Genomic DNA, 24286 nt, shown 5'->3' with positions numbered 1-24286 from the left:
CTTCACACTAGCATGCACATATTGTGATGCTGAGAAGCCTTTCTGATGCTTTTTTAAAAAAGAAAAGTTATTTGAATATAGTATTGGAAAATAACAAGACCTTTAATATATAGACTGTAATTCTGTTCAAGTGTACCTACTATAGCTGTATGAAAGTCATCCCCCTCTAGTGCTGCCCTGGGCCTCAGCCTTGGGGTTGGGAAGGTGTGCTTGCTCTTTTATTTGTTAGCAGTTTAATTCATCCGTTTGGAAAAGTAAAAACTGTTTACCTTAGTGACTTAATGCCTAACGGAAGATGCTGTGTTTGTGGCTCAGTTCCTGGCTGTGTCACACACCTGCAGTGTGGTGCTGGCCCGCTGTTCCTGGAAGGCAAAACCTCCAGCAGTGAGCCCGAGTGTGAACACGTTTGGGGCTGTGGCTGCATGGAGGGAAGGTGTTTCACAGCACTCCAGGAGCGGGGGATGAGACGAAGCTGTCAGTCAGCTATAGCCTGTATTTATTAAGCGACAGTTTCCATTCTGAAGTCTGTGTCACTGGTAGGTGTGGTACCAAATCTCTAGGACTGTTTTTATTGCATAGCTTTGTTGTAGAGGAGTTTGACTGAATAAAACTGAAGTAATTGAGCAGAGTATTCAGAAGGGGCCTGGCTGGCCACAGCCAAACTCTGCACAGAGGCAGTGGAGACAGTCCCCTGGCTCCTTACTGAAAATCCCCTCTGCAAGAACTTTTTAGGGAATCAACACACCATTCGTTTTGTCACAGTGACTCTTATAAAACATTTAGAAGAGATGTGCTCACGTAATAGTCTTGGCTTTTCTGGGTTCTTCCTTTTGTTTCGATTTCATTCTTTCTCTGCTTTTTTTTCTTCCATAACATTTAACAGCAGCCATTCATCATTACTTCTTCTTGACAATGTCAGACTTCTGTTTTGCTTAGGACTGTATCAACACATCACCAACCTTTCCTGTCTTAACCATCAAACATCACCCTACTTGTCTTCTGAAAGATTAAGAACTGTGTAAAGCACATGCCTAGATATTTCAGTTCTTCATCAGTGTGAGTACTGGCAGTGTAAAGGCACTAAGCATAAGGTAACTTTAAGGAAGAATTGCAAGAAATTTTTGGAAGTGCGCAAGAGGCAGAACTACAGACTGTATTGTAGAGCATGGAATAGGAAATCCCTAAATGAGTGGGTCTGTACCAAAATGCTGGACAAAAAAAGGAAGTACACCATATATTATGGGATTAAAAATCAGAAGGGCAATTGGAGCTATAAAATGGGAAGCAATGTGCCCAGGGGAAAGCAGGGGAGGCACCAGGTAATGTTTTCTGTAGGAAACCACAGGCTTGCCTGTGACCCTCTAAACTGTAAAGTACCCAGAACTCCTAAGCAGCAGAATTAGGCAGAAATAAACTCTGCCAGGTCAAAGCAGTGTTGGAAAATGAATGTTCTCCTCTTGATGTTCAAATGGTTGGATTAGTCATCTATTGTGTGCCTTGTTTTTCTACAGAAGTAATTGATAAAAGTTAAGGTTTAGCATTTTCAGAGCTGGGAGATCAGAGTAAGAGGATGAGTCAGTAAGAAGTGCCTAGCAACTAGGACTGGAGGGTCCTGATTGCATGAAGAGTAATCAGGGGCAGGTGGCGTTAGCAGTGTGATAGAGTAAAATAAAGGCAAGCCAGGAAGGATCCAGGCTTCCTGTAGAACAAAAGCTCGAATGTCAAAATTCTGATGGGTTTTTGCTGTCATTTAGACTAGAAGTTTATACCACAAGAGAAGTTCTGTGAATTATTTTTTCTCCTAATGTGCTTTTTTTAATATGTATACTTAACAGTTTGGACAATATTTTCTAAGTAGCGTTGCAGTACAGCAGAATTACCATGAATTCTATTCTACTGCATAAAAGAGTATTGCAGAATTTTTTAAATGCTTAGCTGAGTCTGGAAAAGGTGCTTTAGTTGGCAGGTATAGTTAGCAATTGGGCCTCACCTGCTTCATCTAGACAGATGATTTTCTTAATTGTTGCATTATCGAATGCTTTGTGCACATAAGTAACATAAACCACATAATTTGTTACTGATAGTATACTAGAGCCTATTATTCATGCTATACCAGAGCCTGAAAACTAAATTAGAGACAGATCTTGATTTAAAGAATAAGCAAGTTATCCCAAATCTTAGGGGACAGACAGAATGAAATAAATAGCTCTAAAAGAGTAATGTATATTCAACTGAGGACACCATTTGTCCACAGTCTAGTATTACTTCTAGACCGCAACTACCTCATTTTATTTCCAAAGCTTCAACGGTTATTTACACAAGCCAAAATACTTCCCAGTCCAAAATAGTTGCATGTACTTCAGTAGTCCACCCTTCCTCATTCTTTTCTTTGGCAATGGGATGGGGGGGAAAAAAAAAAAAAAAAGGCCACTGATACAATTGCCTGGCTTCATTTTCTCTGACTCAGTTATTTTAAGTCAGTGGGATTTTAAAATTCATTATTTTCTTTCTGATAGCTGGGCCACTTCCTTCATTTCTATTACCCTTGAGTGTAAGTGAATTATTTCATCTCTGCAATCACAGACTTGCCAGTTCTGCATAGCGCTAGTGGATTTCTTAGGTGTGCTTCCTAGAGCATCCTGACACACAGAGGAACATCCAACACAGTGTTTTGCAGAATGTGTTGTGTTTTTCCTACCTGTTGGGTCGCATAAGAAAACTATTGTTTGTTTTGTGTATAGCATGAGCTTTTATTGCTCCTGAGTGCTCGCATGTCAGGAAGGGATTTCTCTTGCAAGGTGGTGTCTTCTGTAACATTTCTGAGTCTCACGCTGCACTGGTTGTGATAGTACTTCCAGTGACTGTGAGAAAAGGTTGTTTCATCCTTGGATTACTCAAGTGCAAACCCCACTGCTGCTTAAATAGAAGAGCTGTGTGCTGTTCTTGTTAGGAGCATCCAAAGTGTAAATGAAATCTGTGGTGAAGACAAGATTCATGCTTGGAAGAATAAAAGAACGTACTGCCTAGAAATAATACTTAGGGACAAGTTCCTTTCATTCAGCCACCCATTATTTATAGGTAGTGGTATGGTGATCTTCTGCTAACTTCTAGTTGTGCTTTAATACAGTATATGGATAAATCATATATATAAAAATGATAACTGTATACTATATAACGTAAATACAATAAGATGTTAAAACATAATCAGAAGTATGGGAAAAGGAAGGAATGTGAGGCCATCTTATTCAGTTTGAGTTAGAAATCCTCATTCTGAGCTGCTGGCTTGCCAGAAGGAAGCAAATTTTCTTATTCCCTATTTGAAATCGCTGTTTTCCAGGGAACAGTCGGACAATCCCATGTTTTGTCAGGAATCCCACCAAAACAAGGTGTCTTACCTTCAGTGGCAAACTATAGTGTTTGGAAAACTTAGAGTTATTTATTGGTTATAATTATTTTTATAGGGCCTACCAAAAACACTTTAAGTACATGGAGAATCTGGTTGTGATCGCACATGTAAATTAAAAATAATTGTTTAAAGAAATATTTTAGTTGTGAAGCTACTCCAGTATAAAGCTGATATCGGTGGGAAAGAAGTGAGGTTATCTTGGTTCGAACTGAATAAAATGAGATCGTAATTTAGCTCTTTATTAATAAATACCATTGTGCATGCATATCCTTGTTTCTTCAAAGTAAGATTTTAAACCCTGTATGTTTTGAATAAAACTAAAAGCGAAATGATGGATCTGAAAGGTATGGATAGCACTGTCTCGTATTGACAGGTACCTATCTCTGTACAAATAGAGCAGACAGAGAAAAAAAAAAAAAAGATTCTTAGATAAACATTGTAAAATAGTGTTCCAGTTTTAACAGTGATTGTCCTAAAGTTACTTACAGTTTTCAGATTCTGTGGGGAAAAAGACCAGAAAGTGGCTAATGACAGTTACCATGTTACATATTGCTGATTTTCTTGAGATCTGCATGGCCTTTCTCTTTCTTTTCCATAATTAAAATGAAGTTGATGATTTCCACAGCTACAGTCTTTCTAGAGTTTTGGAAAAGAAGGAGAGCTGTATTAACATATGACTGGGACCTCATAGACTGGGAAGATGAAGAGGTAAGACTAAACAGTAGTAAACCTGTAAATCTGGCTATCAGCATGATTTAAGTGTATCTATCAATTCATATTCTATGCCAGTAATCTGAATTTGTCATTCGTATTGTATTTATAACACTAATTGGAGAACAAACAAGTATAGTTGAGACTATACAAGGATACTTTGCTTTCTGCAACTAGCATTATAATTCCATACCTAATTCTACATTTATTTAAAGTATCCTTTGAAAAATTGAGTGGAAATACTGCCCATGCAGAGGACAGGAGCTACTGCTGATGTCAGCACCAATGCCTTTCAGTTCTATGATTTCTTGTACTGGAAATGCCTAATCTTGCCTAAAAATGGGACCAAGACAAGCAAAGGGACAGAAACTGGATACTATATCCTTCTGAGAGGCATAACTTATCCTTTAACATTCTGCTATCAGAATCAGCAATAGTAAAATGATTTTATTACTTCATAGTCTCTAGTGAACATAGCTGTAGTTTAACTGTATTGGTGATTTAACTGCAGTCTAAGTCAATAGAGACTTTACCATTACTTGTTTTAGAGCTTTCCATAGGTGCATAGGTACAAGCTGGTGGCTTTTAATGAATGGTTTCATATCACAAAAAGCACCATCGTAACTGGCATTAATTTATAGTTTTCTTATCAGTTTCTCCAGAGTGTTGAAGTCAGCCATCGTGACCCGTGATCCTTTTAATACCCTAATACACTGGGGAGGGCTCTTACAGTTTCTGGGTTTTGTTGGTCTCTGACACTGTTTCCAGGGATTTCAAAAGAGCAAATTATTTGGATATTTGAGCTGAAGCATTATAGAAAAGAATTTGTATCAGTCTAAATTTCCTACTTTGTAGCACATATACGTGTGATTTTTGATACTTCAATGAAATAAGTGGTACAACAAATGGAATCTACCCTGTCATTCCAGGAAGAGCTGCGCCCCCAGTTTGAAGCTAAATATTCCCAAGTGGAAAGAGTAAATCCCATCACAGGAAAACCTGAACCTTTTCAGCCTTTCCCTGATAAGCTCAGTCGACTGATGGTGTCTGTCTCAGGAATATTCTTCATGGTAAATGTTTAATAATATCCGAATTATTGTAGCCTTTAATCTTATTCTGATGTAAATAGTAATGCAAGTCATGAGTGCATTCATTAAGATTAGTAGATTTACATGATACAGGCAAAATTGATTGTCTCAGTCTTACTGCTCGTTTATGGATCTTTTTCTTTTAAAAGATGTAATATATTGTATAAGAACAGTAAAGAAATGTTTTCATTCATCAATCTAGTATTTTTGTTCTCAAAGTCTGCTCACCAAAAAAATTGGCAGTCTTTAAAACACTTGTTTATTTATTAATTCGGTGGAAATTATTGCAGATATGGTTTATTTTGTTCTAATATCTCTTCATAAATACTTACCTGTAGATTTCACTGGTCCTCACTGCAGTGTTTGCAGTTGTGGTGTATCGTCTGGTAGCCATGGAACAGTTTGCTTCTTTCAAGTGGTATTTCATCAAGAAGTATTGGCAGTTTGCAACATCTGGCACTGGAGTCTGTATCAATTTTATGATCATCATGTCACTCAATGTTGTAAGTCTTCTGTTGTTTTAACGGAGGGATTGATTTTAAAAGTAATTTTTGCAATGGTTACTGAGTTTACTGTGTATCAGATATATATGTGTTCTTGCTTATTCATATACCAGTGCCTGAAGCTAGTATTTCAGGGGGTTTTCCTCTTCTAATACTATGTTTGTCAATGTTTTTTCTATTATACCTCCTTAATTTGTCACTACACATCATTGCTTATGTCACCAAGTCACAGTGGTTACAGACTACTGCTTTCTACATTTACATTTTTTGTTTTTACATTACCTTTTACAATACATCTATGAATGGAACTACCTTAATTTCTTGGCTGAGAATTCTCCTTCTGTTTTTTTTTAACTGATAACTTTGAATTCTTCCCTCATGTAAAATGCAGCTGGGATATCAGTGTTGCATAGTCCTAGAATCACTGTGATAGATTATTTCAGTTTAAGCTTTTCCTGTTATGTAACCGCACAGGTTTAATCATTTGCTGTGGTAGTACAATGTACGTTGATATAAACTCTGTTCCTTCAACTGCCATATAATTTATCATTTTCCTATTCTCATGCAGGCACAAACAGGTAAAAAAGAATAATAGGACAGCAAACAGCGGCTTTTAACTCAGTTAAGGAGATTGTGCACTTGCTGCAATAAGAAAGCATTCTTCAGAGCAGCCTGTCATGTATTTTATTCCTGTTGTTATATATGATGATTCTAAGTCATCAAAAGTACATTCAAGTGAACAAGAACACCAAGGCTATTGAAAATAACTTGCTATTAGTAGTAAATACTCAAGGAAGTATTTTTCAGAGTTGGTGGCTACCTTGGGCCAAGTGTCATTTTAAAGTAAAGACTGGAGGTAGTCAACGCGTAGAGAGATAAGGAAGTTTTCAGTAGGACGCTGATCTCCTCACCAGTGTGCACATTCATGCAAAGCAAAATTGTATTGTGTAAAGGCTTTTGCCTACTTTAAGATCACATAAGTTTGTTCCTGAAGCTAGAGTATCTAACTGTTCATTAAGACAATCATTAATTTCTGAACACTCCTCTTGATCTATTGGCTCTTGATTTATCTTTACTGTATATTTAGTGTGTATACTTACATACGTACATTTACATGGATAAAGAGAATGGGTCTAATGTAGTTCCTAAAGTTTCAAAGAACTACTAAGGTTTTATAGGAAACTATACATTCATATGTAGCTACAACATTGCCCTCCCTTCTCTGTTCAGCTACCCTGATTCTGCAGGGCAACAGAACACCTCTGCTTTGGGTGCTTGTTTTTATTCTGAATTTGACAACACAACAGACAGGGGTGCTATAATTTACTTATACCATCTCTTTTTTCTGTTTTAGGTATATGAAAAGGTTGCTTATCTCCTGACAGACTTAGGTATGTAGATCTTTACTAGTGGTATGGTTCTTGCTAGCTGTGGTATATACCTTTTACTGCAATAAAATGGGGTTTTGCAAACTTCATCTATGCATAGCACGATTCTGGAATTTCCCAAAGTAAGTGAGAAATACCAGAGAAAGAAGTGATACGATTATTTCACTAAAGAAATAATAGAAAAGAAATCTATTCTTACACTTCTATTTTTCTTTTATGTTTTACAGTATAAATTGAAAAAACTTAGAATGGAACAAAAGTCAAAACATCGTTTCTTAGAATGCCAAAACAGGTTTTTTTTTTCCATTTGGAATTCTCTAAATGCTTGGAGGTTTTTTTACAATTTTTTAATTTGAACTTTTGTATTTAAAAAAAAAATGGGTTAAGATAAAATTACATTGTCCAAGATAAAAATGATAAGTCATAAATTTTAAAGTTAGCTCTATTTCTGTCACATTAAAAATTTATACTGATGCCTCTAGTCACGATCCAGTCATAGAGGTAAAGCTTTCTAGCTTATAGAAAACAAGAAAGCAAAGATAGCATTTCAGATCTACTATGTCAATATGTTACCTTTTAGCGTTTCTTCTTACACGGTCTCTTTTAGCCCGTGTCAAAATACGTAGTTGATCTAGTCATAGTTTTAAAGCAACCTCGCTGCTTAGGTTTAACGGCTCCCTCTTCTGGTTAAAGTACTGAAGAACATGCATTAAGCAAGATGCTCAAAACTATAGTGTTGCTAACTGGCTGTTGAACAGGTTAGAAAAATTCAGAATGTATAGTCAAATTATTAAAGTATTTTTTCATATCACACTGATTTATATTCTTACTATTTCAAATATATTGAATATATGTACACACCAGGGAATGGGAAAGAAAATAATTCTTTCATTTAAGTATACAAGCTGATTTTTCCCAAAATATGTGGCTTGTGTCTCGTTTTTCCACATAGAACCAACATAGTTTGAGCTGGGACAGTGGTTTTGTGGCCTGCAGACAACTCTTTGATGGGGAAAAAAAAGTAATTAACTGCAACGTGATGGGGCACGTGGCTTGAAACCGTCATTTGTTTTGTTAGTGTTGTTTTTGAGAAAAGTTAGTCATAACTCCATTTTATTTGTGTTTGTGTAATGTATATTGTGTCTTTCCACAGAGCACCCTAGAACAGAATCTGAGTGGGAGAACAGCTTTGCCTTGAAAATGTTCCTCTTCCAGTTTGTCAATTTGAACAGCTCCATCTTTTACATTGCCTTTTTTCTTGGCAGGTAAGTTATCTTTGCTAACTTGCACTTAAAGGAAAACTTGCCCGGGACTCACTTATAATCCTTGCTAATTTTATAGGTTTGAAAAAAATACAGTAACAGTTTGAACAGTAAGATTTAGATGTGAGTTGGTTTCTGAGGATAATTAATAACTCTAAATTGATATTTTTAACTGTATGTGAGGGTTGGATCCTTGAAATCTTTATTCAAGAGATTAGACAATAAAAATTATTCTTTTAAAGTAGCTCTATATACATTACTTTCTTACTAAATGAGAATTAAGAACCTTTGAAAATACAGCCACTTCCTAAATGTGGATATGTATTTAGCCCTGTGCTAATAGGCTTTATTCATGTTTTTCTTGTTTATTCCCCTTTGGTTACATTTCCCAGGATCTATTGCTATAAATAGCAAATATTGTCTGGCAGATCTTATACAAGAGTAGAAGGCAGAAATTCTGGCTCCAGTCTTTGTGTGTATCTTCAGCTCAGAGCATGAGATACTGGGCAGGTCTAACCTTGCTTCATCTGAAGCAGTCTGCATTTTCTTTACAATCAGACTGATCATTCCTGTAGAACCTATAGAGTATTTCAGAGTACCTTCTAGAAAGTTTTATAATATAATTTCAGTTCAAGATTGTTTGGGGAAAAAAAAAACCAAAACCCAAAACAAACCTCTAGTAAAGACTATATCTGCTTGTTACATCCAGTGGTGCATTTGCTATTCAGTTTCTAAACTTCTTTGTGTAGTGCTATCTCCTGTGTCTAGTAGGACCAGGCATGGTTTTTTTTCTCTCCCATTTATAACTTTCACTGAGATCGTTCAGAGTTTTGATTCAATTTGTTCTACAAGAGTCTGTTAGAACTGTAAAAAGCATTTAGTTATGATGGGTTTGGAAGTGATTTTATGCTTGGATGTCTGAGAGTGCAATCCAGTGCACACTTCATGTGGACAGGCAGATCCCTGTGCTGCAGTAAATTCCTATGTATTGCAATGGTTTATCTTCTTAGACGTAGATTAGAGAGTCTGAGTGTCTAACATGTAAAATCTCTGAAGCTAGGGTTTTTGTTCTGGACATAATAAAAGTTTAGGATTGCTTGCAAAATGATGGTCCTTGTCTGTGTTCTGAAACTTCTGGCATGCCAGATTTAAGTCTGTGTGATTTAATCTGTTTATATTTCATGAGTTTGCTCAGTGGATGTTGTGAAATAACTACTGATACAGGGTGTTCTTGAAATGTCCACTGAGAAACAGAAATCTTGTTTCCCAGATTTGCAGGCCGCCCAGGAAAGTACAACAAGCTTTTTAACAGATGGAGACTGGAAGAGGTAAGCAATCCTATTTTGTGTTCCTGTGTAATTTCCATGAGTAAAAAGGAAATGGCAGAAGGACACGAATTATGTCCAGTTTGAAAGATTTATTATTCTGTTTAAGTACAATGAAAACTCTTATTTATAGCAAAGGATAGGAAACAGGAGATGTTTTTTTTCCCTCTGCTTTCTCCACTGTGCTGCGTGACTCTGCCTGAGACGCGCAGTTCTTTCTGCCTCTCTCTTTGGAACAAGCGAGCAGTGATAGTCCCTTACCTCACAGGCACTACTAAGTCCTACGTGATTGGAATCTCCTGGGTATGTGGAATTTTTGGATGGAGGACATAAATATATCGCCATTAGCTTCTTGAGTTTCTGCCAACACAAGACAGACATGGACCTGTTGGAGCAGGTCCAGAGGAACGCCACAAAAATGATCAGAGGGATGGAGCATCTCTCCTATGAAGAAAGGCTGAGAGTTGGGGTTATTCAACCTGGAGAACAGAAGGCTCTGGGGAAATCTTACAGCAGTCTTTCAGTACTTCAAGGAGGATTATAAGAAAGATGGGGACAAACATTTAATAGGTCTGTAGCAGTAGGACAAGGGGTAATGGTTTTAAACTAAAAGAGGGTAGATTTTGACTAGATATAAGGAAGAAATTTTTTACAATGAGGGAGGTGAAACACTGGAACAGGTTACCCAGAGAGGTTGTAGATGCCTCATCCCTGGAACTTTTCAAGGCCAGGTTGGACAGAGCTCTGAGCAACCTGGTCTAGTGGAAGATGATCCTGCTCATTGGACTAGATGATCTTTGGAAGTTCCTTCCAACCCATACTACTGTGTGATTTTTGATTTAAATGAAGAAAAGTAGTATTTTCAAAATGTAGCCTGAAAATGTGTTAGAATTGCACCTCCCTGGGTATCGCTAGCATGCTGAAGTTACCTCTTATCTCTGAAAAACAGGTTTCTACTGCTGAACCTTGGTAGCCACAGAGTAAAATACCATAACTTTGTAGTCCATGGTCTGAAAAAAGTTTCTGCAATTACTAAACATTTTAATATGTTAATTTATATAGTTAAGATACTGGTACCAGATATTCAGGTGTCTGTTCAGAGTCAGACATTATAAATGAAATATTGCTCCATTCTTTTGAAATGAATCCATACATATTGGTTTAAGTGAAATGGGCTGTATTGTTTAATGAAATATGTCTAGAGGTTGTTTAAGTCAAGTCTGTGTTAATATATCTGTTATTAATAATTCTTTTAATGTTTCTGTACCTGGAGGTTAGTGTTTTCCAGAAAACATATTTGAATATTTTTCATTTAACCTCTGAACAAATAAAAACAAAAGGAATTCTCTGGTTTTAGCTATTAATCTTTTTCCATTTCATTTCAGTGTCATCCTAGTGGTTGCTTGATAGACCTGTGTTTGCAAATGGGAGTTATTATGGTTTTAAAACAAATGTGGAACAACTTCATGGAACTAGGCTATCCGTAAGTTCAGATGTTGAAATTTGTTTTACATATCCTGATTACATACTAGTGTGATTCAGTGATAGGGAAAAATATGTATGGAGAATGTTTTCACTTTTTACATCTCACAGACTGTAGTTTTATTCCTAAGGGAAGCATTAGCTGCTGCTCTAAAATAAAGCTTCTCAGGGCATGTTAACCGTTTAAATTGTTTACTGTGATTTCATTTTCCATAATATAAACTGCTGTTCAGCTAGTGAAGAGAATAATGGGCTAAAAGTCTTAAAGTTCTCTTGAAACTGGAAGAATATGTTTTCGGTAAAAGGTTGCTCATCAAATATTAACTAAATCAAAGTTTCAGCCTTGAAAATATGTCAGAAAGGGTTATGCTCCCAATGTGCAATTGTTCTGCAGATGAGGGGCAGTGTACTGTATTATTGTGAGATGTGGATTTCTGAAAACAAGAAACCTACTTGAAGTATCAGGCTTCCTGTCTTAGCCCATCAGCTCCTTAACTCTGTCCAGAATTTATTTTAGAGCATGCTCTTATATTCGTTTATGGAAAGCAGGGGTTTGTTCTGACAAACCATTGTTTGCAACTGAGGCAACAGTAAGTTGACTTGAGAAAAAATAGAAGCCTGTTAATAAAAACACTTATATTTTCCATCCTCAGTCTCTCTTCTGTAATATCTAGAAACAAACAATAGTCTTTAATTGCCACCTGTGTCAGTACTGGATAATACTTTCATTTGTAAAACACTTTAATTTGTGAGTCTATTACCTACTTAATATTTATAACTACTTTATGAAAAGACCACTGTACAGCTTCGTAAAAAATAGTCTTAAATATTTGCAGCTTCAGCACCTTTCATCTTTTTAGACACTTTTTCCTGCTTCAAGAAAAAAATACTCTGTAAAGCATCTAGATCTTCAGGTTTGTTCAAAAATAGTAGATGTATTCTACTATTCAATATATTCTAGCATCATGGAGTTCTCACTGAGGTCCACTTATTTGGTCTGCCTTTTTCAGTATTAAAAATAAAGCATTACGTACTTTTTTTAATGCTCTTGCTTTGCATGATTATTTTTTCCTGTTCTTTTTTTATTTAGGCATGCTGGTAAACCCTACAAAAAAAAGTCTATGCAAGCAAATTACATATTCTGAAAAGCTTATCTCTACAATGCCTAACATGCTACATTAAAGACATAAGTAAAGTCATAATGCAGAATTTTGAGAAATTTCGGAAGTTCTTTGAATTGTGTTGTATAGGATGTTGTAAATATTTCAGAAAATACCTTAAGAGCATTCAGGTGCTATTCAATGTAGGCCTGCTACTTCCAAACGATACCAGCAAGTATTATAAACTAGTGAGCAAGTACTGTCAATAACGCTCTGTTTATCTAATAAAGTTTATTACAGAATTGGTGGTCACGACGCAAAATAAAGAGAGGAGGGCAATTAATGGAGCATAAAATTTCTCTGCCACAGTGGGAAAAAGATTGGAATCTGCAGCCGATGAATCTCCACGGTCTAATGGATGAATATTTAGAGATGGGTGAGCAAATTTAGGGAGGTGTCATTTTTCTTAAGAAACTGGAACTATGTTGCACATTTAAAGACCTTTTGCATTTCTAACTTGTAACCATAGAAATGCCTGTCTAGTTTTACAGTTTGGCTTTACCACCATCTTCGTTGCGGCCTTCCCACTGGCACCTCTCCTGGCATTGCTTAACAATATCATAGAAATAAGGTTGGATGCGTACAAGTTTGTCACTCAGTGGCGAAGACCTATGCCTGCAAGAGCAACAGATATAGGTGAGAGAGACTGATGATGGCACAGTCAGGTACCATCTCTTTGGGTTTCCTTCTTTAATGCAGCTTAACCCTTGAAATATTTCATGCATCAGGAGGGAAATTGATAATGTAACCTATGGATCTCAATGACAACTCTGCTGATAATCAACAAAAGGATGCTCTTTTGCTTAGCTAAGAGGCCTCCTCAAATTTCCTTTCCATTTTCAATAAGGGTTCATAATATTTTGGAATTTTGAAAACAGGCTAAGTAGTATTTCTGATAGTGGAACTCTAGGTCTAAAATGCTATCCAGAATCTATTTAATTTAGAAATTAAATATAAGGACTAAATTCACTTTTGGTTTAAAACTGAATTAAATAAAAATAAGAAATCTTTTTCCAAAATATTTTGTTTGGCTTATATAACCAAAGATTCTGGTTATATCTCTGTTGCTTAGCTATTTCTTCTCAGCAGGGTGTGCCCTACTGTAAGACTTCATGTGGGTGGTGTCACTGGTGGCAGGAATGTGGGGACATGGTTTAGTCTTAACTGGCTTTTCTGACTGAATAATTCTTTCTCAATAAGAAAGGAAAACTGTATGACTAATGATGACTTTAATGTCACTAATATGGCTTTAAATGAGCTAATGTGACTGCAATAAACTAGTGACTTGTCGTTTCTCTTGCTTCTAGGTATCTGGTATGGGATTCTGGAAGGAATTGGAGTTCTGGCTGTCATCACCAATGCCTTTGTTATTGCCATCACTTCCGATTACATTCCACGTTTTGTCTATGCATACAAATATGGTCCCTGTACAGATCAAGGGTACAGACAAGAAAAGTAATTAAGATATTCTTTATATATGCATGAATATCTCCATGGAAGCACACTTCTGCTGCTGTCTTTTTGTGTTAACATACTTAACATGTATCAGTTACGTTTTATTTTTTACATCTGTGCAAATCTTCAGAGATATTAAGTGCAAGTAACTCAACACTCCAGAGAGTTTGCAAATTAACTCCATGGTTATATAAGTGGAAAATCATGTCTTCCCTTCTGAATCCAAACAGCAAAGTTCAGTATACATCATAGCAGTTTTCAGGTTTTCTCTAGATAAGGTTTTCTTTTTTTCTGCAATAGTTCTGGACTGTCTTCTCTCGCTACGCTCCCACACACATATCTATGCTTCCAAACCCTCCTTTATCCTAAGCTTGTTCACCCTCAAACTTCCCTGCCTGTTTCTCTTCAGAAATGCTTGCAGCCAAGCTTCAGAAAGAGTGGCCTTGACCCTATTTAGCCTAACTTCCTATATATAGTGTATCATAGCTTTGAGCAAGTTGTCTTCCCTGTCTTTGCAGCACCAGGCTGGTTTTCTGCACTTCTCTCCAGACACCAGTGTCTCTGAACTGTGGGTGCACCGTGCTCTGCATTTCTCACTGTCTGTCGTGACCTTTTACATGATCTAAATGGACCACAGGTGTTCATGGCCATCCTCTCTCATTTGGAGACCAGTGCCCTACAGGTGGTTTGCGGGGGTGCTTCTGGAGAGTTTTTTGTGTTTTCTTTTTTATATGGCAAGCAGGGTTGCCTCGAGAAAAGGGAGCATCGCTTTGCTGATATTGTAACACGTCTCACAAGCACAACTGATCTTCTTAGTTGCAGAGGAGGAAGGATAACAGTGAAAGCATCAAGGCTTGTCCAGCAGCTGCATTCAGACTGCCTCAGCTCAAACCACAGGGGTCTGTCCTTCCTTCCCTCATTGCTCCATGTCTGATAATTCGAAATAGAGATTTGCTCTTCCTGTGCTGTCACAGGAAGTGAGAATTTAAGGGCAAAAAGAGTGAGACATGATAAGGTGAAAAGAGACAATAGCAGAAGGATGTTAGTGCTTAATGTGCACTACCCATTTAACGGAGAACTATGTGATTCTATTTCTTCTTTTGCCAGTAGTGATTTGATGTGTCACATCAAACCTGAAGGTTCAGAAGGTATAATAGGATCCCTGATGCATCTCTTCATAAATGTTCTTTGCCATTCAGAAGGCCTTTTGTTAAATTACAGGACAGATTTCCAAGAAGATGGGATGTCTTACGTGTCCATAGTTTTCCGGAAACAGACAAAAATTTCTCTCCTACGGGCATAATTCAATGTATTTACCTGATTTTTGTCATTAATACTAATAAATTGCTGCCTTTAAGATGGCTGTTTGGTATGTACGCACTGTTCATTTTACTGTTGGTGAAAATTCTTCTTTGATTCAACTCATAAAACCTGTCATTTTTTGGTATATGCTGCATGATTGGTGGCAGATGCTGCAAGGATGTTAAATTATTCTTCTCACTGCCTCTCTAGTCATCTTTCTAAGATCAGTAATTTTAGGAGACAGCTAAGAACACTGTAGCAACAATTTTTGGGATATCTGCTGATAGAGAAGAAGCAAAACCATGAAAAGTGCTGCAAATAGATTTTGAAACAGTGTTACCCATGAGATGAATAGTACTTGTTTCTTTCCAATAAAACTTTGCTTAACATTTTAGAATCTCTTTTGTTCTGATAAGCAAATGAAATAGTATGCTCGCAATACATGGTAACAGAATATGTTTACATGCAGGATCTGTGCTGTATAACCACTTTTTGAAGGAAGCCCTGACCCTATGCCTTTTACTTTCAGATGCTTAAAAGGGTATGTCAACAGCAGCTTATCAGTATTTGATCTGAGTGAGCTTGGCATGGGATACTCGGGATACTGCCGGTATGTTTCGATGCTCTTCCTTCCTGTACTACAGGCATAGTCGTTAACACAGGTATTACACTGAAAGTCAGTGCTGAAATTACTGACAGAATAGTTTACTTTTTGCCTGTAGAAGCATTGGAGTTCAAGTTTGTTCAGCATGGAAGTCTCATGTGAAAACACTGTGCGGTAGGATACCACACTAATGCACTGGAAACCTGTGTTCTGAGTTTTCCAGGACTCATGCAAGCCATATCTTTCATGCCTCTGTGAATTATTCAGTTTCAAAGTTTCCCCAGCTGCCAAGAAGGGTAGAAGTTCTCATTTCAGTCCTGATAAGCAATTTGTGGTTTATTAATTAAAATAATTAAAATTTTTGTTGTGGCTCTAACCCAGGCCGAGATCCCAAACAGTTATGCAAGATGAATACAAGAAATTCAGCATAAAATTTAAATATGACATTGCATGAGCGCACTCCTGGTTTCAGATTTAGTTTTACAGTGAGAGTTAGCTTGAATTGACTTAAGTTACAGAAGCATGTTTCATTTATGCAGACATTGTCTGGAGAATCTCAAATGCTTATAAGCAAAGACAAGGAAGAGTTTAGAGTCCACAGGCTTGAGCGTAACACTCCAAGGTGTTAGCTTGGTAACAATAAAATTGTTTGCTCTGCATTTTTGCAAGCAAGAAGTGCCATCTTGTAAGTAGCCCTATTTAATTGCCTGTATTGTGGACTATTCTCCTTTCCTGTTGAATTCCTCTTGAAGTATGCTTTCACTTCAGTTTCTTTCCATTTAGCCAGATCTGGGATAAACTGGAGAGCTCTTCGCTGTGTACAGGTTTTCGAGCACAGGCTAATTTACAGGGTTTTGCTTTGCTTACAGGTACAGAGATTACAGAGCCCCACCGTGGAGTTCAGCTCCCTATGAATTCACTTTGCAGTTCTGGCATGTCCTGGCAGCACGGCTGGCCTTCATCATAGTATTTGAGGTCAGTGATGGAAGGGAACAATTCTCTTCTACCTCTTTCAAGTCCAAGTTGATTTTTTACAGTAGTCCCATAAAAAATTGTTAGTGTCATCCACTGTTTGTTCATTACAGTAAAGACAGAGGGAAAAAAAAAATTGCCCTGCCCAAACTGTTGCCAGTCAGATGCTTCAAACTGAATCGACAGAGCATGCACAGATTTTAAAGTCACTCCAAAATTGTATTTTCTTTACAGTCATCTTATATGTCATATTATATAATGTAATAATTCGAAAGGTTTGGTTCCCAACCAAATCTTTCATGGTTTTTTGAAAAATAAGAAATGCAACTTAGTGTACATTAAGCACCATTATTACAAAATAAAATCTGTGTCAGGAAAATTATACATGATCCTACCCCAATATAAAAGTAAAAACGTGTGTACTAACTTTGCAGAAGGTATTACGTACTGTCTAGGAATCTGCTTACTTTGATTACAAGCTCTTAACAAAGACTGCTTGTAGGCAGTGTTTTCTGTTGTTATTCAAACTAGCATATCCTGTAGCCACATCTTCATTTAGGTCACTAGCTATACCTTTAATTTTTCACAAGACTTTTCAGAAGACTTTTTCAGAAGACTTCAGTATTTTCACATTTCTGATACACCGCTCATTTACACCCATACATGTGTGTGTATAAAAAAAAAAAAAAAAAAAAAAAAGAGTTGCTTTTCGGTCATGAATTGAATTGCAGTTCCAGTTTTGACACACAGACTTTTAGGCCCTAAAATGTGATCCTAGAAATGAATATTTATGCATCTTTGAAGCAATTCTTTTTGTTCTTCTTTTCAGCACCTTGTTTTTGGAATCAAGTCTTTCATTGCCTACCTGATTCCAGACATGCCCAAAGACTTGTGTGACAGAATGAGGAGAGAGAAATACTTAGTCCAGGAAATGATGTATGAGGCTGAACTGGAGCATTTGCAGAAAGAAAGGAAAAAGAATGGGAAACAGTATCACCACGAATGGCCTTAGTCACTACCATGATGCAACAGATACACTGTTTGGAAATTGGAGAGCGCAGTTACAAGATGAAGTCAAGTCTGGCATCAGTGTGTGAGGTTCACGGTGTATATATATGTTCTTGCTGGGCAGTGCAGTTGCAGGCTTTGGTGGGAACTGGAAAATAGATGCTGCCGATGAAGAAAACGAAAGCCTTGCCTGTAACTGGTCTGTGGTGAGCACCATGGAGAATCGGCGCTCAGGAATGTACAGACAGATTAAAAATTTGGACTCTGGTTTAAAAAAAGGCAATGAAGTTTTATGCTGTTCATGAAGATACTAACAGCGTAATGAAAATAAAAAATTACCTGTGAACTTACACAGTAAAGGCATGACTAAAAGCAACTTATATGATATCCACTACTTCTACAGCTTCTGATTGCTCAGCTCCATCTGTAATGCCTCTAAAGAAATGAGCAATTGTTGCCCTTGTGGCCATAACTTGATATAAATGATCTTTCAGGCTTACTGTTATGTCAGGTTTGTCCTAGTCTCTTGTTGAGATTGTGGATGTGGTCCTACCCTTAAAACAGGGTCTATGGCTGCTTAATATATACTATGCAGTTTAAGATTTGCACATCAGTGTCATTAATTTATCCTTCTAGTTGAAAACCAAAAAGTCTAAATTCAAAGAGAAAACAGCAGCACGAAGAGAACACATCGCATTGCCCACATTGCAGCTCTGTTTGAAAATGACATGGCTATTGAGTTGTCTTTCCACCTTGGTGTGCAGAAAGACCACCTCCACACGCTTCCAGGATGAAAGAACTGTCATTTTCCTGCTCTGATGTGGCATGCGGATGTCTCGCTGTGTTACTGTTCCCTTTGACCTGTCTGGGCAATGATTCCATGACTTCACAGAATGCTAACTTGAAATATTCTCATACGGTGACTTTGTCCTGAATATCCAATTAACTCTTTATAGTATGCAAGCTTATGCAGATATATATCAGACATACAGTATAACGTTGTGACTTGCTTGTTCAGGGAAGGAGAAGCAGAGTACTTTATAACAATGCTCTTCTTATTGTAATAGTAAATGCTCCAGTAACGTGCACTTCTTTTATTGGCCTAAATAAGTCAAAGCATGGGAGTTAGATGCAAGCAGATATGTATACAGATTGTATATAAATGCACACACACACACAGTGGTTAATTTTAGATTTTTTTATTATTATTTGTATGCCTTCTTAACAGTTGGGGGGGGGGCTTTTTGGATAAAATCACTATAAAAGGTGGATGTTCATGTAAAGAATCAGATTTCAGTTTTACGTGCATAAAAGAATCGGGTTTCAGTTTTACGTGCATACAGCAGTGTTGCTTATGGTTATAGTCACATTTTGGTGATGAAATCGTCTACTGCTAACGTTTCATAATGTGGGAAAAGATAAGCACTTAATTTAAACAATTTAAACGAGTTTGCAGGGTTGACTTGCAGAGAAGGGGGTGGAGAAACACAGTTAAAATTACTATGTTTCTCTTGTACAATTTTAAGTAATGCTTCTCTATATTGGATGAGCAAAATTTTAAAAAGGACGAGTCAACAAAGCACAGTAACTATAAAGGCTGCAAATTTTAACATTATTTTTAGGGATAAAGCTGCAGCAAAATCACTGCAGACACTTATGAAAAGACCTGGATTTTTACTACTCGCAATACCCCATCGAACCAAAAAGGGTGATTCCAGTATTCCCTTACATGTATTAGCACAATCATTTTATTTTATTCTGCCATATAAAATTAAGAGTCAAGAGCCCATCAAAGTGAATATGATCTATTGTATCCAGGGGACCTAGCATCAGACCTTAGGTTTTACTCGTTTCACCATATTCATGAGATTTCTTGGTTAATTCCAGCTCTCTGTGACCAGACAAGGCAACTATAGGAGTATCTGCAATATTGCACAAAGGAGGAAAGAAATTGGAAGGTATGGTCTAATCAGATATATTACCCGTTAGTTCTGTCACAAAGGGCTGGTGGAACTCAGCTTCCCATATTTTGGAAAGACTGTTTTGTTCCTTCATATTCTGGGTTGTGTGTTAAGTTCCTCAAGGAGTCCTCATCAGAAATAACTAGTGCACTCTCCTCAGTGCTTATAGAATCACAGCGTTTGGTTTAATTTATTGTCTCTGTTTAATTCTGTGGAATATCAAGCACCATTTGACAGCATTAACCCTGTGTCACAGCTGCTGTTTCTGTGCCACGTAGGGACAGTACTCCAGTTCTCCAGAAGGTCATAGATGAGCACTCTCTTTAATGCTTGCTCTAAAAACAAAATACCTTGGCTGGCCCAAGGTGTAAAGATACAGGATAAAATTAGGCAAAAATCAGAAATTATTGATAGATTGTTTTATACTTTCTTGTTTCTGCTGTGGCAAATTCCAATTGGAGTTTAAAAAGACAAAGGAAAAAAACATTTTGTATTTGAGATTTAAATATTTTATTAATGATTTTCAACACTGGTGTATAAGAGTATATCAAAGGCGAGCATGTAGTTCTGACATTGTGCATTTTACGCACGGGAAAAGCACAAGAAGTTTTTTGAGAAACACTCTGTGTGTTCCTTTATTTTTGGAGGATATCAACAATGTCGAAAGGTTTTTGCCACTATCTAGCCATTTGCTTAAGCTGAGAAAACTTTTTGCTAGACTTCGTTTAGTATATTGTTTGCATCGACTGCACGTTATTTTACTGAAATATAAGGCACACACTGTCCTCAGGAATAATGTATTTTATGAATGGTGAATGATCTTTTCATATTCTAAATATTGTCTTTCCAAACAAATGACCGGTATGAATAGACTGCATGCAAGCTGCGTTTGTGAAATCTGGCAAAGCTTTAGAACTTCAATTTGTGCAAAGATGCTTTAGATCATTGCAGATCTAATCTATGACAACTTTGCTCTATGCATGCGCCCTTAGAGAGACTGCATGAGCAACTAGATATTTTTAAATACAAAGGATTAGTCCAAAATGTCTAATTATTCCTAACCAAATTCCGTGTCTCGATTCAGACAAAAGAACTTTCCATTTCAGAAACAGTAAAATGTCCACATACATTATACACATCTCATTTCTAATGACTTTTCAGTCTAAATTTGTGCCTAATGTGTGAGATCTGAATTCTGGTGACTAAAAAAGGAAAAAAAAAGAATTCTGCTTCATTAGCCATCCTAATGAGAGGTTCCGTTTTAGAGCTCAAAGTCTGTACCCATGTAAACAGATGCATTAAGAGCTGAGCATTCACAACTGAGTGTAGCTACCAGGGTTGCCTGAAGGTTGAGCACAGGCTCTCGATTTGTTATGCTGTAATTCCGTTTCCTTATCAGAAGCACAGCACAGTGATCGAGCTTCCTGATAGAGTGCTCATATTTGGAAACAAGGCAAACCACGTGATGGCTATTTTAATTATTTTTTTTCCTACCCCGTTCTGTTAAAGGATTTCTAGAGAAAATTCAGATGAACATTGAAGTTAATATTGATGCTGACAAAGCTAAAATTTCCATAGTGATGATGGACAATAGGTGGTTCTTTGTTAGATGTTTCTTTGAAAGTTCCTATCTTCATTACTACAAAACGTACTTCAGCAGTTGCTATGCCCTTTTCCGACACCAAGTCATCCTAAATTGTGTTTTGAGGATCAGTTAGGCTCAGCTGTGTCCTGGAGTGCCTAGTGAAAATAGGTTAATAGGTACATCCTTTAACACATAAATTCATAAATCTCCTGAGGTTTCCGTCGTGAAATTTTGCAGAAGGAAAAAATAGCTTAGGAAACACAGCTTTAGGGTGAGTGTTAATATGGGGAAAGGCAAAAACTTTGGTGATATTTTATTCTTAATGTGCCATTAAGATGATCAGTCAAATATAAGTAGTGTCTGTCTGCTGTTTCCTCTATGTGGCTTCTTCCACTGCAGACTCCAAGGGGAGCACTGCCAGAGAGAATTTCTGGAGCCATGGGATTGAGTGGCATTATCTGCCAAGTCCTACATGGTATCTTGGGATTTATTAATCTTTTGTATTATGTCACAGTTCATTCAGGGACAAATTAGTACATACATATTTAGAAGCATCATATAATTTTGATTTAACTGAAAACCATCCCTGTCCATAAATTGAAAAGAAACAGTTCGTACATAGTTAATTTGCAAGTGCCACAAATTTTCATTAAAACTGTTATAAACTAGATTTTTCACATATGCTGGGCAATGGCCATATGAATAAAGCTCATTTTATACAAACAGCTAAATATGAAGGCAATAAAGTTAATGGAAGATCAGTCACATTTTCTATTAACTGTTACGTAGGAGAAAAGGGACAGAGATAAAAATAGTGGTATCAGCAATCACTTACAATGCAGTAGCACTTCCAGAAGCGTTTTATTTTTTGTAATCCTTATAAACTACTGATGTTGCTTGTTTGGGGGTAAAGGTCGAAACAAATAATACAGCCAGCTTTTCATAATATTGTTTATTTGGTGGTAAGGCTGACACTAGAATTCAAACAGAATACCACGTTTAGACAGACTTGTTATTTTGTTAGTTCCAACGCATACTTGGTCTGACCGCAACGCATGCAGTGACACTTTTTGAAAGTGTTTAAGTGAATTGCAAACCTGAAATCCTGTGGTGGAAAATTTAGCAGCTCGAAGAAAGATCCCCAAGTCTTTTCATACTCATACTCGCAAAGCCCATGTTCTGCTGGGGTAAAATGCAGCAAGCCAGCATGTGAAGGCTGAGGGAGAGCAGAGGAGGCAAAGGCTGCCTCCACTTTAGTAAGTTTTTCTCCTGAACTCCAACCAGTTCTGCAAAATAAGGGTTTGAGGATAGAGCATGGCGAAAGCCCTCCTGATCCTTTTCTTTTTCTCCTCTGCCTCATTCTTTACTTTTCCTCGGTGTTTTATGAAATGATGCCTTCTTGCTGAGAGTCCAATTTCCAGGGCAATTCTGTAACTGCAGAATGTTTTACAGGCTCTTTTTGGGTGTCCCTAACTGAGAAGCTAAAGCAGAAAGTGCACAAATGCTACTTTGTCTGGTGCTTTTTACAAGTTGGTATGCGTTGGACGGAGCAGTGTGAGGAAGCACGGGGTGCATCTACGTGTGCCGTTAGGCCACCCGTTTCTGGATCCGTCCTTTCAGGCGCTTTTCCAAGCCCTACATTTTGCACTCCTTATGTCCCTCTCAACACAACACGCATCCCAAATACCCTACACGATCCTAGCATTTTGAAATTTATATAATAGACTCGCATTGACAATTTTTCTCTCACATTCACATTGCTACCACATTTACCAGGAATTTATATTGGCGTGATTTTGGCATGACCATGATAGCACAATGTTACCACAACAGCACAAAGTTCTAACGGCACAACAAGGAACTGTAGAAAAATCATTTTGCTATTTCATGTTATAACAGGAGCTTTTTAAATCCAGGACTGGGATTTAGTCTTAAAATGTTAATGATGTATTCCCTCCTCACTGCACTGGAAATTACCTTGTATTAGTTCTGTTAGATCATTCTAACTTTTTTCCATCGCCTCTATAATGCTATATGTTCTCTGTAGTTTGCATTCTTATTGACGTGAGCTAGTTATTAGGATGCTACATGGTGAGAAATTAGGATTAAACCCAATGCAGTCTAAGGCCAATGAGATTCTAAACACTGAGAATGCGATGATTTTTCTGTTAGTAAGGAAAAAAAATTCAGACCGCCTTTTTATTTTGTGTTCTATTTAGATGAGTCAGAGTTTTGTATTGAAAAATCTTCCAAACTGTTGGCTCTAATTTTTACCTAGAGTAGTATCACTGAAACTGCAGTGCTTTGAATTAATCTCATGTAAAATCTAACCGAATAACATAGTTCAGTCATTTTTTACTCTGATAGTCCAGGCTAACTTGCAATATCATGATCATAAGAGGTTTCTTAAAATGTGTATATATTTGAAATTTATGTAATATTTAAATACAACTTGGTTTCTAAGTAAGGAATAGGAATAAAATTTCAACTATTTTTTCTATTCATAAATCCACACTTTGTAAGTAATATTTAAAATAAGATTACAGTACCACAGAGCGTTTCAGAGAAATTGACTTTTATGCACTACAAGCTAGAAGTTCCTCTGGCGTGTCAGTTTTCCGTTTCTTTTGTGTTTTAAGATTACTTTTTCAAGCCGATACATACCCCAAAACTAAAAGAATTCACTGAGGAAAAAGCTGTTGATCTGATTAACTATTGTAAGACACTTTTGGCATAAATTTGTCTTTGAGATGCTGTTTACTTTATCAAGGTTTACATGTACAAATGCAACTACTTACTGTATCATACACATTTGAATATTGCATTTTTTCAGTAATAAACTTGGATATCTTTGAAAGAGGCTTTGATCTTCATTATTCCAAATATACAAAGTTAATTAAAAAAATCATATACTTGAAAAGTGAGTGCTCGTGCGCCTTCAAACAGTAATATTGTAAGGAAGAAATTTAAGGATTAAAGTGTGCTTGGACACTTAACGCAATACTCACTCTGGTCTCAAGGCACATCTAGATCTAGACTCCCTTTTCAAATTTCCAGTGATTTATGGTCTACTG

General features: G+C 37.0%; 1 protein-coding gene across 4 annotated transcripts in view; it reads left to right on the top strand.

The window, feature by feature from the left end:
• Nucleotides 1-24050, top strand: part of ANO3 (anoctamin 3) — a 204668-nt gene extending 180618 nt beyond the window's left edge. For all 4 annotated transcript variants that reach the window (XM_074917955.1, XM_074917957.1, XM_074917956.1 and 1 more), the window contains 13 exons: nt 4032-4114; nt 5047-5187; nt 5544-5708; nt 7063-7099; nt 8250-8361; nt 9629-9686; nt 11069-11166; nt 12556-12701; nt 12809-12961; nt 13633-13780; nt 15612-15692; nt 16556-16661; nt 17488-24050. In XM_074917955.1, the coding sequence (XP_074774056.1) occupies nt 4032-4114; nt 5047-5187; nt 5544-5708; nt 7063-7099; nt 8250-8361; nt 9629-9686; nt 11069-11166; nt 12556-12701; nt 12809-12961; nt 13633-13780; nt 15612-15692; nt 16556-16661; nt 17488-17670 (1511 nt within the window). In that variant the 3' untranslated portion in view covers nt 17671-24050. The remainder of the gene's footprint in view (nt 1-4031; nt 4115-5046; nt 5188-5543; nt 5709-7062; nt 7100-8249; nt 8362-9628; nt 9687-11068; nt 11167-12555; nt 12702-12808; nt 12962-13632; nt 13781-15611; nt 15693-16555; nt 16662-17487) is intronic.
• Nucleotides 24051-24286: the final 236 nt, after the last annotated feature.

The sequence above is a fragment of the Athene noctua genome, chromosome 14 (assembly GCF_965140245.1).
Source record: "Athene noctua chromosome 14, bAthNoc1.hap1.1, whole genome shotgun sequence".
Lineage (NCBI taxonomy): Eukaryota > Metazoa > Chordata > Aves > Strigiformes > Strigidae > Athene > Athene noctua.
This window is presented reverse-complemented; position numbering and strand designations above follow the sequence as displayed.